Source organism: Pseudophryne corroboree, chromosome 2, assembly GCF_028390025.1.
Source record: "Pseudophryne corroboree isolate aPseCor3 chromosome 2, aPseCor3.hap2, whole genome shotgun sequence".
Taxonomy (NCBI): Eukaryota; Metazoa; Chordata; class Amphibia; order Anura; family Myobatrachidae; genus Pseudophryne; species Pseudophryne corroboree.
The window spans coordinates 400,742,888-400,758,834 of NC_086445.1; the positions used below are offsets into that span (position 1 = coordinate 400,742,888).

At 43.6% G+C, this 15,947-nt stretch overlaps 1 protein-coding gene across 4 annotated transcripts in view; it reads right to left on the bottom strand.

Moving 5' to 3' along the window:
• The window catches only part of RASA3 (RAS p21 protein activator 3), a 398,462-nt gene extending 383,365 nt beyond the window's left edge, over window positions 1-15,097 (bottom strand). For 2 of the 4 annotated variants that reach the window (XM_063953391.1, XM_063953390.1), the window contains exon 1: window positions 14,830-15,097. In XM_063953391.1, coding sequence (XP_063809461.1) covers window positions 14,830-14,884 — 55 coding nt within the window. In that variant the 5' untranslated portion in view covers window positions 14,885-15,097. The remainder of the gene's footprint in view (window positions 1-14,829) is intronic. The other 2 variants (XM_063953393.1, XM_063953392.1) reach the window with 2 other exon arrangements.
• Between the last annotated feature and the right edge of the window lie 850 nt (window positions 15,098-15,947).

Below are 15,947 nucleotides of genomic sequence, written 5' to 3' on the forward strand. Positions count from 1 at the left end.
TTTGACCGTTGCATTGAAGACGCGGCGGTGTGACATCATAGGTCACGGCCGCATCGTCTCACCACCCAGCCAGCTCACCCGCCTGCATACACATCTTTCCTTCCCACCCACATCTGCCCGACCATCCGCTGCTCAGTATTCGCAGCACTCCACTATGAACAACCACCGCCACTGAGAGACAGGGAGAAGGACAGCTGACAGGAAGGGGCTAATATTTGTTATTTTATTTCTCCTGTGGGGAGCAATAGGATTTATGTGGGGAGCAATGTGATTAATTTATGTGGGGAGCAATAGGATTTATGTAAGGAGTAACATTATTTATGTGGGGGGCAATGTGATTGTTTTTTCTGTGTAGGTCAATGTGTGGATTCTTTTTTACTCTGAGGGCCAATATACTGATGGTGTGCCTTGCCAATTTTAAACTATTGTTTGGTGTGCCGCGAGTTAAAAAAAAAGGTTGAAAATCACTGCTCTATACAATTCTTTAAAAAGAGTCATCATGAAGGACCTATGTAACTGATGCTCAGCTGGTGGCTAGGGGCAGTAGGTGTGTAATTTTATCTAAGAACAGGATTGGAGACCTACTGTTAAAAAAAAAAAAAAAAAAAAAACTATTCTCTAAAAACTGCAACATAAATAGTAAGAACATATTTAACATGAAGCCCTTTAAAGTAATAATGTCTTTCAAGCGAAGTCCCCAAATATTAGTAGGCTGCCTGCCAGTGACCTAGGTAAACAGCTTTATCAATGTGCTTCATACAATGAGCACTACAGTACAATGCTTAAATGAACTTTATGTATAAGGTGGTCTCAAAGATACTAGTCTGTTACTGTATACATTCAGCAACAGAAGCATTTCTCTAGATTTATAGCTTCACCAACTGAGATTTAGTTGCAGTTTCCTGTCTTCATTCAGTCCTTCTCAGAAAAAGAAAACAAATGACTCAAGGAAAGACCCCATGGGCAGCTTCCTGAAAATTCCCTCAAGAGGAAGTTCAATCTTGTTCACTGTCCCCCTGAAAAATCACGACTACTATAAAGGCTTTGTGTAGGAGGTTAGGAAATATCAGTGCCTGCCGGATTACTGGCACAGTAGGTAAGGATGGTGATCTGGTTGCCTGTACAGTCACAGTTCTACTTCTCCACAGCACCTCTATAGTCAAGTCAAGTCAAGGCCCCAAAATATCAATTTCAATTCTGGCCAACTACATGGACACGGCTACCAGAGCCGGCTATCTATGTTTTACTGAGCACTACTCAAAAGGTGGAGACAGACAATATTTTACATTTACCAGAAATCAAAATAAAAAGTTTATTGCAATTTGTTAGATGGAAAATGAGGCTATTAATCACTATTAACTATAGAAATTGCCATGAAGCTCACAATAATCCAATTAGCCAGCCCCTATCGCCACTCAGAGAAGTAAATACAAGTATCAAAGGACATGTTAACATTTATTAATATTCCCAGAAAGTCAGACATCAACATCGCTGGAAATCCACCGCAATAAAGACAATTATTTAATTGCTTGCACTTGACTATGCTGTGAGCATAATAAACTGTGTGCGTCATAGCATAATATTTTCCTGTGCTATTACAGAGAGCTCTCTCAGAAGACAGTCCGAGAGTCTATTAGTATGCAGCATGCTCTTCATTATAATGCTATTTGGAGATAAGAGCAAGGTATACATGCATACAACTAGCACACAAATAACTACAGTACTAACACTACACGAAGGAGATGGACATGGGGGATATCTCAAGTACAGAACAGTGACATACTAAAACTTCACTGGTCAAAAGTTAGCGTAAAAGGCTAAACAAATGCATTGTAAAAAAGGAGAACATAAAACAAAGTGTGAATTTTATGACAACTGTAAAAACAGAGTGTTGTTCATAACAAGCAATAACATTCTGACATTTTTCCAGTACTTTAGAAAATGTAAGCAAACAACCGCAGCTCACAGTGGGCACAAAAAGTTACCTTTGGCACATAATTCATACCACTTTCATACCGATATAGCCAGGTCGCACCAGGGATTTGTGCACAGGTTATTCCCGGCTGAGCCCCTTTCAGACTGGCGACCCGACACAGCTTATTGCTGGGTTGGTGACAACACCGCGACGCATCAGGAGGCAGCGATTGGAGATTATACGATTGCATCGACCTGGCTTACCCGTTCACACTGCCCCGCAAGCCGGGTAGAACCCATGTTCAACCCGGGTGTGGTATGAAAGGTAGATAGTAACTAGGTCGACAGTGTCTAGGTCGACCACTATTGGTCGACAGTAACTAGGTCAATAGGGTCTCTAAGTCAACAGGGTCTAGGTCGACAGGAGTTTATGGGTTTTTTTTATGTCGTTATCTTCATAGAGTGACCGGGAACCCCAATTAGTGCACCGTGTCCCCTTGCTTCGGGCAAGGATTACCATTCCAATCGTAGTCCACGTGGATCGTTAAGTATGAAAATGTTCAAAAAAAGAAAAAAAAATCGTGAATAACTCATGTCGACCTTTTGACCTAGAACATGTCGACCAATAGTGGTCGACCTAGAGAGCGGATCCCGTTCAACCCTGCTCGCTACCCAAGCTGAAATATCGGGTCGCTCAACCAGGATTATTTCAACTGGTTACTTTCAGACTTTGCCTCAACCCAGGTTGTTGTGCGTTCACGTGCAATAACCCGGGTTATTGCTGGCGGTCTGAAAGGGGTATAAATGACACTCAATATTCATACAACAAAAACTCAATTAACATCTGTATTATTGTTAACTAGTTACCAGCCTGTCAACATCAAAATGATGGAACGTACCAGAAACGTCAGCGCCAGCGGCTGTGCATGCCTGAATGGAGCAACATTTGAATTGCTCAGTCGGGCCCCATCAAGTGACCGCCAGTAGGCAAAACACTTGAATTCCCCTCATAGAGAATAGCGGGAAGCAGGTACTGGTGCAAATACAGTTCTTCCATTGGAGCTGTTCAAAAGAATCACTGCAATGCCTTATGACAGTTGTACAGATGAATGACAACATTTAGTACTTTGCTCTATGCACAAGGGAAGGAGGAAGGGGCTAGTGGTGGTTGTGGTCAGTAACGGGGAGTTAGTATGGGATGCAGGAAGGAAGGAGGGGGAAGAAAGAAAAAGGAGACGATAAAGAGAAAATGAAGGACTATGGTATAGGCTAGTGGAAAGAGAAAAGGAATTGTAAAGACTCAAAATAGGCATGGGGGAATATTATGGCAAGTGAATGTTGGAGCAAGTGAGGGGCATACTGTATGGAGGTATTCAGAGATGAATTATTTAGGGTGCAAGGTTGCTTGGGGTTCTTTTTACAGCTTTAAAATTAAAGTAACATGCAACCCTTTTAAAAGGTTGGAGAGTTACACGTAAAGCATTGGGAGTGCATCAGATTGCCCATCACAGAGTTTGAATAAGATTGGCTGTAGCTTCTTTATTTACAAATATGTATGCATTAGATTTCATAAAAGGTTATACCCATTTGTAATGATCAAGGTTCCTACTCTTGAAATTAAATATACATTTAGTGAAAGACAGGTGGGAAGTAATTTCTGCCGAAAATCTACAGAAGAAAAGGCAGCAAATAAACATGTTAAAGTGTAACCATGATCTGGATGTCATGCCAAGCTCTACAGCTTGTAATCAAACCACACTGATGTCAAGTGGGTTTCTGTAGAGTTAAAGTAGCAGCGCTACCTTGCAAGTGTTACATTTTATGACCATACTCCACCTTTGCTACTGCAATGGAAAAACACCAGTACAATAAAACACTCTAATGTGGGTGGCACATACTTACCAGTGAGTATACCAAACACATCTGTGTTTTGAGGTGAGCCTAGGTGAAAAAGTCAAAGCAAGAAAGAAGAGATTTTTAGGTGTATTATCTTATACACCAACTGAATGGGCTAGGAGATCATTCTCTATCTAATGTGCACATTAGGATTTCTTCTGAAAAGATACACATTTTCCATAAAATAGATTTATTATGTTCCCTAGAAGTAAACAATTTAACCACATCAGTTAAATCCACTTCCAACCTCCAAATTGATTTCTGTACAAGGTGTTAATACTAGTAGGGTTATGGTTTGTTGGTGTGCATACAGCAGTAAAATAACAGTTACAGTATATTTATGTTGGTAGTACAACAAAGTGTGAAACAGCGTAGTTACCATTCAAAGCTCTCGTAGGTAGAATAAAACTCACTTCTATTTATCAAACTAATAAAATGTATTAACTTTGAATAACACATGTAGAGTTCTATAAATCTCAGAGAAGTGCACAATATACAAACAAAAAGATGGAAAACAAAAGATTATAAAAGCATAGTAAATATGAATGCAGAAAAATTAGAGTAAAAATAATAAAAATGGTGTTGAAAAAAATTGTGATTAAAAAGTATGAAACTATTGTACTTCTCTTAATCAGTAATCTGAAGTATCAATGACAGTAAAGGGATCAATTCAATTAGATGTGAGAGTTGCTGTAACTTGGAACGCTGTCAATGGACTTGTGGATCTTTGTACGCAGCCATATGGCTCCACACAAAAATCCAAGCATCCAGGGGTGCTGGATTGTAATTCAGCTCAGCACTGTATACACACCCATACACGATGACCCTTGATTGAGACAGGAAGGCTCACTACGTTGTCTGACAGCAATAGAATGTAGGCCAACAATACTAGTGGATCTAGAGCGGAAATACACATTCTCTACTGTCTACTTTATAACTAGGAGGGTTTTAATGTACATCACCACCACAAATGCAGTGTAAACCATCTTTCACAAGCATTACACTTTGTACAAATCCTTAAGGCTAATAGGCCCTACACACTGGCCGATATTCTGAAAGATATGAACGATCTCGTTCATAAATGAACGAGAACTCGTTCATATCTTTCAGTGTGAAGACTCCAGCGATGAACGATGCGCGTCCCCGCGCTCGTTCATCGCTGGTCTCCCGTCGGCTGTGCATGCAGGCCAATATGGACGATCTCGTCCATATTTGCCTGCACTTCAATGCAGCTGCGTGACGGGGGGAGTGAAGAAACTTCACTCCCCCCGTCACTGCCCCCCCGCCGCCGGGTCGCTCGTATCGGCCGTCGGGCACCTCGGCGGCGCATCGTGATATGTGTAGGGCCCCTTAGTCTGTCAACAGAAATTTTAGGGAAAACACTGGAGATACTGAAGGGTAATCCAGATTACCTTCATCGTTTGTTTGTTTTTTACCAATCTACTTACTTCAGTACTTATCTACTCCACAAAAAGATTCAATTCATTGTCGACAATTTTGTGTGTTTTACTAGCGATTTTAATGCAAGAACAATACCCAAAAAGTGCCATCCACTGACCTAGGAAATGTGACCAAACCAAGGGTAAGGCCCGTATACACGGGTCGATGTGGGAGAGATGTGTGCTGAACGAACCGCTCAGCACACATCTCTCCTGCCGCTCAGCACAGCGCAATGTGTGCTGAGCATGCGGAGGGAGACGGGGGGGGGGGGGGGGGGGGGGCGATCATTTCACCCCTCGGGTGAAATGAGCGACCTGCTAGATTGGCCTGTGGGCGTGGCTTTGTTAAGATGGGCGTGGCCTCACCTGATTTCATCATCACGGCCACCACAGGATAAAAAAAAAAAAGTCCTCATTTTACACATTACAGCAGGCAAGTGTCCCCATTTTACACAGCACGTTAGGCAAGTGTCCCCATTTTACACATTGCGGCAGGCACGTGCCCCCATTTTACACAGAACGGCAGGCAAGTGTCCCCATTTTACACATTGCGGCAGGAAAGTGTCCCCATTTTACACATTGCGGCAGGAAAGTGTCCCCATTTTACACATTGCGGCAGGCACAAGCCCCCATTTTACACAGTACGGCAGGCAAGTGTCCCCATTTTACACATTGCGGCAGGAAAGTGTCCCCATTTTACACATTGCGGCAGGAAAGTGTCCCCATTTTACACATTGCGGCAGGAAAGTGTCACCATTTTACACATTGCGGCAGGAAAGTGTCCTCATTTTACACATTGTGGCAGGAAAGTGTCCCCATTTTACACATTGCGGCAGGCACGTGCCCCCATTTTACACATTGCGGCAGGCACGTGTCCCCATTTTACACATTCCGGCAGACAAGTGTCCCCATTTTACACATTACGGCAAGCAAGTGTCCCCATTTTACACATTGCGGCAGGCAAGTGTCCCCATTTTACACATTGCGGCAGGCACGTGCCCCCATTTTACACATTGCGGCAGGCACGTGCCCCCATTTTACACAGTACAACAGGCAAGTGTCCCCATTTTACACATTGCGGCAGGCACGTGCCCCCATTTTACACAGTACGGCAGGCAAGTGTCCCCATTTTACACATTGCGGCAGGAAAGTGTCCCCATTTTACACATTGCGGCAGGCACGTGCCCCCATTTTACACAGTACAACAGGCAAGTGTCCCCATTTTACACATTGCGGCAGGCACGTGCCCCCATTTTACACAGCATGGCAGGCAAGTGACCCCATTTTACACATTGCAGCAGGCACGTGCCCCCATTTTACACAGTACGGCAGGCAAGTGTCCCCATTTTACACATTGCGGCAGGAAAGTGTCCCCATTTTACACATTGCGGCAGGCACAAGCCCCCATTTTACACAGTACGGCAGGCAAGTGTCCCCATTTTACACATTGCGGCAGGAAAGTGTCCCCATTTTACACATTGCGGCAGGAAAGTGTCCCCATTTTACACATTGCGGCAGGAAAGTGTCACCATTTTACACATTGCGGCAGGAAAGTGTCCTCATTTTACACATTGTGGCAGGAAAGTGTCCCCATTTTACACATTGCGGCAGGCACGTGCCCCCATTTTACACATTGCGGCAGGCACGTGTCCCCATTTTACACATTCCGGCAGACAAGTGTCCCCATTTTACACATTACGGCAAGCAAGTGTCCCCATTTTACACATTACGGCAGGCAAGTGTCCCCATTTTACACATTGCGGCAGGCACGTGCCCCCATTTTACACAGTACAACAGGCAAGTGTCCCCATTTTACACATTGCGGCAGGCACGTGCCCCCATTTTACACAGTACGGCAGGCAAGTGTCCCCATTTTACACATTGCGGCAGGAAAGTGTCCCCATTTTACACATTGCGGCAGGCACGTGCCCCCATTTTACACAGCATGGCAGGCAAGTGACCCCATTTTACACATTGCGGCAGGCACGTGCCCCCATTTTACACATTGAGGCAGGCACGTGCCCCCATTTTACACAGCATGGCAGGCAAGTGTCCCCATTTTACACATTGCGGCAGGAAAGTGTCCCCATTTTACACATTCCGGCAGGCACGTGCCCCCATTTTACACAGTACGGCAGGCAAGTGTCCCCATTTTATACATTCCGGCAGACAAGTGTCCCCATTTTACACAGTACGGCAGGTGGGGGGGGGGGGGGGGGAGAGAGAGAGAGAGAGAGAGAGAGAGAGAGAGAGAGAGAGAGAGAGAGAGAGAGAGAGAGAGAGAGAGAGAGAGAGAGAGAGAGAGAGAGAGAGAGAGAGGGAGAAGGGCTGACTTACATTTGAAGCGGTTCTTCCCGCTCTTCAGCCGCCTCTCCCTCGTCTGCGCATCGCTGGCCGGCTTGGCTCCCCCTTCTCCCGAGTGCCCAGCTCGGGGGCGGGGTTTCGCGGAATGACGCGATTGCGTCGTGACGTCACTACGCAAACGCGTCATTCTGCGAAACCCCGCCCCCCCGGACTGGGCACTCGGGAGGAGAGGGGAGGGGGGTTTGAAAGTGCTCAGGAAGTGCCGCGGCGGGCGCCCTGTGCTCACCCGCCACAAGAAACGGCACTGCATGGAGCGATCATGCTTAAAACCTAAGCAATCTAGTCAGATTGCTTAGATTATCGCTCAGTGAGTACCCCCCTTAACATGCATGCATGTGCTGTACTGTTAAACAGAATCGATTTGATTTTTGATAAATGACGTGATTTTTGTTGTGTACAGAGGTAAATTATGCACATTTTCATTACATGGCTGCACACAATGATGCAGACTATTATGTCCAGTATCCAGAGCCGTAAGTAGATTTTGAAGCCCTGTGCCAGAAAGAGAATTGTTTCTCCCCCATATGTGAAATAAAGATTGCACACACCAAAGATGCGTGTCAAAAATAAATAAGTGTGGCTTTGGGGGAAAGGGCGTGGCCACAGAATAGTATTCTAGAATTCATAGAATATAATTCACATTACACCAAATGGTAAAGCCCCTTATACATGTTACGCCACACAGTAGTACCCCTTATACACAGGACGCCACACAGTGCCCCTTATACACGTTACACCATACAGTAGAGCCCCTTATACACAGGATGCCACACATTAGTACCCCTTATACACGTTACCCCGCACAGTAGAGCCCCTCATCATCATTTCTCCTCCTCCTCACCACCAACATTTCTCCTCATTAATGATTTATCTTTATTCAGTAAGTTATGAATTTCACTTTGTAATGTTGTAAAAATGGATGATCAAACTAATATTTTACTTATATCTTAGACAAAAAACTTGGAATTTTGCTCTGTCCCTAAAACTCATCCTATACATTCTCTTCACAATTATTAAAAACCATTGGGTCATTCAAACAAACGATCTTAGTTCAGAGATATATAATTCCTTAAAATTGGCATACACGTGCAGGTAAAATGCATGTCAGATTGACAGGCATTTTATCTGCCAGCCTGACTTATTGTGGCCATACACAGTGATAGCTCCCACAGTATACGGAACACAATAACTGTGCTCCTCCCCTGGGGAGGAGACCTTTCCTCATTCTCCTGTGAAGGAACAAGGGAAATGTCCGTCAGACAGCCGCAATAGGGCATACACTGTCCCTGGTGCAGCCGACATGCAACTTAAAAAATATTGCATCGGAGGGACATGCTGGACAATTTAGCATAACCATCTGTTTGATATTTTCGGATAGGTCCCCTACATACATTGTACAATTATCTGGCCAGATAATTGTAGCATGCATGCTCGGCCTTAGAAAGTAAACATTTAAATATAGGGGATATGGAAGAAGTTCAGGACAGGCCAAAAGGATCAAGTAAACATACATGGGGGGAATTCAATTCAGTACACTGGACATTAGGTGTCATTCCGGATTGGCAAATCGAATCCATCGGCATCATAAGATTTACCTCACATCCCAAAAGGAGAAAAATTGCAATGTCAGCCCTACCGTATAAGGTCAATATGTGAACAGACAGGTATCGTGGCATTTCCAAGCAGCACATAGTATGCAATTCAATTCCCCACATTGGAGCGAATACAGAGGTGAGCACAAGTCAGTTTGATGAATGTACTTTGCATGTTAAACGGCATACGCTTTATAGCAAAGCATTTACAAGTATGGACGATGCAGAGTCACATGTAACTCAGTTACACCTCACTAACATCTGAAGGGGCATAACTGGGTTGTAGTAGGGCGTTCACATGTAGACAATGTTCAGTGAGGGTGTGTTGGTTAAATGTGGCCTATGCAGAAGTCATCTTTGTACCAAGAATACAGCTGGTGAAAGTAGCCATTGCTAATGAATATGGATATGAAACCAATGCCACGAAGAGAAGTACAACTCTGCATATGGGAGAAAATGTCCATTTAGTTTTGTGAATGCAGTGTAGGAGCAATTACAGCCCCTTTATGTTTTTACTGCATTTGACAAAGCACAACAAAAATAATTATTCTAAAAGATCTCTGTATATTATGCAATGACAATTATTTACTAATCTCCTCCTGCAAGTAACTCCTTATCTACTCTATAAAAGAGGGATAGTCAGACACCAGCATCATAAGAGATTTAATTCAACGGCTAGCTAAACGTAGTAAGAGACATTTGACTAGACGGTGAATATTTAAGGATGCCCATCCCTGTATTCAAGCTGACTTTTCACCTAAGAATCCAGTCACTACTAAATCTGTCCTTTCACCATGTCTTCTTTACTACTATATTGGTCATATGGCTAAGCAAGCCCACATAAATAATTCTATCAGCTTTTTGCCTCACAGGCTGAGGCAAAGCCATTTTGGACAGATCTGAATTACCATGCATAATTGAGCATACTTATGGATGACTCTTTGTTATATAAACCCTTGCCTGAAGCTTTAAACACTGTGCATGCTTATCATTTTCTATACATCCAAGATGGATTTTTTTTTTCCATTTGTGAAACTAAAGAGCATTTTTTTTTGTGCCCAATCCAATAGTTTTTAAAGAGAACCGATGTTAGGCATTTATGACTCCTATTCAATTTACCTGCGAGGCATTATAGAAGCATTTGAAGATGTATGTGGCGCTAAACAATTCAAAGACGCTAAGGAAAAATCCTGTCTTTACATAGCATTAAGAATACTGGACACATAATGGTCATAGCCCACAAAGACAATGATTTGTGAAGTCGCTTGTTCTCCTTTCTCCCATCCCATTTATCATTCTAGCTCTGATTACAGCAATCATTATTAGGGAGTAAACATACTCTGGAGCAGCAGCATATACTCAGTTTTGGAGATATTTCATAGCATTGATTTTTGAGGTGTGTCATAAGGTATTATTAACCTTTTTAATGGCTAATTGAACCACTAAATAACAATTCTTTAAAATAAAAAATAAAATATGGTGCAGTTATCTAATGTATCACATTACTATATTATATATATTTGTTATAGTTATATACAAAATAAAGAGAAAAGGATACTTTACATGTTATTTTAAAGGAGTTAAGCTAGGTGAAGCAATTTCCTTTGCACTTTTCACTTCCTTTTCTGACCCAAAACCACTGAGAGGCTGGGTTTACACATCACTTGAAGACGGCCGTTTTTTTGTGGCACACGTTAAAAATACTTACTTCATGTTGGGTGTGTATATAATCTAGATCTTAAATTGTGTGGTCAGAGGGATCATTCATCCCTTTAGCCATGGAACCTCTATAGACCACATCAAAACAACACTGCTTGGCCCATATAAACAAGTTTTGTGACTTTTGTGTACTGATGACGTTCACATGTAAACATGGTCAATATGCTTTATTGAGTTATCTAGCACAATCAACGGACTAATGACAAACATGTAAACACAACGCATTGGGAACCATTTTCACAGCACTATGGGCATATGTATCGAAACATGAAGAGAGATAAAGTACGAACCAATCAGCTCCTGTCATTTTTCAAACACTGCCTGTAAACAGTTAGGATCGGATTGGTTGGTACTCCATCTCTTTCTACGTTATCTCCCTGCAAACTTTAATACATATACCCCTATGTATCTTATGGAATATAACGTTGTTGTAAGCTGCCACAGAAGGCCACAACTTAAGTAACAATCAAATATTGGTCCATTTCAACAGGTCATATAATATACCTCAGACTAATTGATCTCCCTGGGCTATTTAACTGTCCCTAAAGTAAGCCCGCAGGCTGAACTTTGGGTTTGGTTTTTTTTCTCGAACCTGAGTAGGCTCGAAAAAGCCTGTGTTAAATAGCCTATTTTCGTGAGTTAACACATAGAATATGGATACATTCCCAGACCTATGTGTTAACACCCGAACAAAGATAATTTAATAGCCCGAAACGAAAAAGCTCAAGGCTGCCCCCATTTTTCATTCCCATTCAATTATCAGGGCTAACCGAATTCCACCCTCAGATGAGCAGGGAAGGAGGCATCGAGCGGATGAACGCGCACTGCAAGGTACCACAGTAACCGGTGTACCGCAAATTTTATATCCACTTTAATAAATACAGCATCAAACTACAGAACATCAATGGGAGGGAAACAAATCTAACTATATAAAAAGTAAAAAACATATCAACATTTTGTGGTTTAGCTATCTGGACTCCACCTTTAAGTGAAATAATTTCTCATCTGATTTAACACTTTATAGAAAACCACAACCAAACTGTTGGTTTCCCTTCATGTGTGAAAGTCTCTCACTTTAAAAATACATATAATATAGAGCTATATACTTTATAAAAGCAGCATGTTTGTCATGTCAAAGTATTAAAGGTGACAAGCCCTTCTCCAAATCTAACCATCCATTTATGGTTAATAATGCTTCCTATTTAAAATACTTGGTTAAGAAAAAATGCGTGACCAGGGTTCTGTTTGCCCAGTGTCCCACAAACACAATGTCATTTTGACATTTGGGTACAAAAGCACCTCATGCACTTACAGTAAATTATCCACTGCAAAATATCCATTATGCCCAACTCATCCCATTGAACAATGCATATCCTCACAAAGGACTCTTCTGTAGGCACGAAGTAGGAGTCACGAGCAACTATCTGTGCAGTGGGTTCTTACTTACATAAATGAGCTATGTTAAATATGTAAATGTAAACATAACAAAAATAGCTAGAAGCTCTATACATATGTAACTTAAAGGCGGGTACACACTACCAAATAAGTAGATGCCGCCGTTGAACAACTATATCGTTGAACGATTTTGGGGTCGATTCAATTCGGCAATTTATGAATAGCACCGGGAATTAGCTCCCGACGCTATTCAATTAAGCTCCAGTTAAGTCGGCGAAAGCACGTTCTCGCCGACTTAACAGGTAGTTTTGTCGGGAGAACGGGCATTCTCCGACTTAACTACCCACGGCGATGCTGATTCCCGACAGAATCAGTCTTGCGCCGGCCGCGAGGAAGCACTTTTGTCAGTTTTCTTCTCTCACCCCCCGGGGATGAGAGAAGAATTCCCGATAATTGCGGGTAACTAGCAGCTGAATTGAATAGCGTCGGGAGCTAATTCCCGGCGCTATTCTTAAATTGCCGAATTGAATCGACCCCATAGTGTTCAACGATATAGTGCGTACACACTAAACATTATCGTTCAACGATAACGTTCAGTGACGTCACCGTCATGCAGCTCAGGCCAACATTGACGGGTGGAGTTGCATGTCAGCTAAATATTGGTGAACGGTGAATGACATGCGGGAGCACGCATCGTTCATCGTTTACCAATATCACCCCCATAGACACTGGACGATTTCAGGCAAAAAAATAAACGATAATGCGTTTATTTTTTAGCCAGAAATCGCCTAGTGTGTACCCCCCTTAAAAGTTTCAGGAGATCTGTAAATACGTTATTGTTTTGTATTTTGCAAATAAACCCTCAACACATACATTATACAGTATCAAACATTCTGTGTAGAAGAATGTATAGGCAGTTTCACAAAAATACACACTTTTTATATGTGTATATATATATACACACTTCACTAAACCCACTTCCTCAAATTGACCCTAGTAACCTGGGGTATGATATCCCCAACTACCACATCTTGACTACTTTCAGCCACAGAAATAATTTAAATGTGTTAATTTTTTCAGAAATGCAGGCTCACACTCTTAAGTAATAAGCAACAAGCTGCCATGAGTTTGTATTCAAGTCACTGAGGGCCTTGCTTTACAAAGATTTTCCACTGGGATAGAATAATGAAAGCTTTGTTGCACTAAAAAGACGTTGCTGTCCAGGGAGAGGTTTTGCCAGTAGCAAATCACACAGACATGGGCATGAAACTCTGCTCCTCTCTCATATTTTGGCACACAAAAAGCCAGATCACCCATTGTATTCACACATCTTAGACAAAGAGTCACAACTTGAATCCACAGTATAATTATCATTCATAATTTCCAGGGAACCTCTGCTGCTGAGCAGGTTCATCCCAGCAAATCACCAACAGTACTGCCTATTCTAGAAAAAGCCTTTGTGCACTACAATCCCCAACATAACACTATTATAAAACTTGATTATGTGTATTTTTGGAAATTTAAATACTCCTCATATGTAAATATTAACTGAGATTGGTCAAAGAGTAGTAATAGTGAGGATTCATTACACAAAATATGCAGGAAGATAGACATGTTTGGTCAGTAATTGTAAAACAGGGTACTCTTTTTAAAAACTTTTCTGAAAACAGAGGAAGTTGTCAATTATGGAGTACACAGCTTTCTAGTATCTGTATGTTCAGCTCAGTGCATGCATGGAGTGATATATAGATATTATTACACAGATGCAAACTGTGACTAGAACAGGTACAGTAACAGATAATAAGGACATCGCTCAACTACCTAAAGCCCTAGCTCCTCTTCACATAAAGGCACACAAGTTGGCACACAGTGTCTACTGTACCAGAGTATGCAGCCTCTGCTATAGGGTAGGGTGAGTTGTGCATGAAGTGTAAGGACATGGACTCACCCATGAGGGGCATGCCAGCACGGGCACAGATATGGGTGGGGAGCATAATGGCACAGACCCAGGATGGGTGAGGGGCATGCCGGCACGGGTGTCGAGAAGGGTGAGGGGCATGCCGGCATGGGCGCAGAGATGGGTGTGGGGGATGCCGACACAGGCATCAGGTTGGGTGAGGGACAGGCTAGATTGGGAACAGAGATGGCTGAGAGGCATGCCGTCAGAGGCATCAAAATGGGTGAGAGAATAAGGCACCAAGATGGGTAAGTACCAGGCTAGCATGGACACAGAGATGACAGGAAGACTGGCATGGGGCAGAGATGGTAGACGGATAGGCTGGCATGGGAACTGTCTGGAGGGATATGACTACAGCTGACCAGGACTACAGTATACAGTATATGCCGACACACTATCCCTCCTCACCCATCACTTAGCATGGGACAGGAGGAAACTTTGTGCCAGGGGAAAACTGTCGGCTCAGGGCTGCCAGCAGAGCAGACACGGGTATGTCCGAGTCACACCAGTGGACATGGGTTACCGGGAGGGAGAGACCCCGCGAGTCGCTCACCTATCTTGATCCTCACACTCTGAAAGACACGGATACCCTCCTCCTCCACCGCCATAATGTTCAGCGCTCTGGCACGGCTCAGCACTGCGGGCTCTCCCCCGGCCACTGTACTCCCAGTGCGGCCACTGCGGCTCTCTGAAAACCGGTCTCCTCCTCACACAGAGCGCGAAGCAGCCGGGGGGAGTCATCCGTCCTCCAACCCGGGGCGCCGATTCTGTAGTAGGTGGACCGAGAACACTACCTTACCCGGTGATTGGCTAGCTCTGACACAGCAAGTGAAGGGGGCGTGAGTGAAGGGCGTGGTCTCGGCTGTTATTGGATAGAGAGAAGGTCGGTTTGCGGCGTGTGAGCGGAATGTTCTACCCACAGTCACAACACGCACACGCACAATGCGATGAGGATTGTTGGAGTTGGGGATCTGCGACAGTGGCTCCCGGGTCTGCAGTCTGCAGTGGTGCGTAGTGTTTCCTGGCATACGGGTCAGTGCAGGCACTGAGTGCATACCCTCCAACATGACCCGCCCCACTAGGTACAAAATGCTCTGTTTCTGGACTTCCCTCTTAATTTATTATTGCCATCACCTGTGAAGAAACAGCTTTCTTATCATTTAACTAGTTCAACACAGGGGATGGGAAATCATAAATTAAGAGGGAAGTCCAGGAACAGAGCATTTTGTACCTAGTGGGGCGGGTCATGTTGGAGGGTCTGTGAGTGCTGTGCTGTTATACTCGGGTCACGGCAGTTTGTCATGAGTGTCTGCAGCCATGGCTGCGAGATCTGTACAATCCGGTGACTCCTGCCCCAGCATGACTCCGCAATAACTTGATTCCGCAACATTTTGGGGCAAACTTGGTCACAGCTTTATTTCACATTGAAACACAGCAATGCGCAACAGAATCACAGGGCAAGGAAATAATGGGCTAGCAAGGCTTCTTCTGCCTTTTGTTAACCATGTTCGCACCAAATGGGTGGGGGAGGGATCGACCCAACCGCGTGGGCTTGCCACATCAACCCCCAAACCCGAACACCTATGGGTGGAGGGGTGCCCAACCCAACCTTATGGGCACACCGCATCCCGCCCCTTTGCCTATCAGTAATTGTGGGTTCATTCTGCCCAA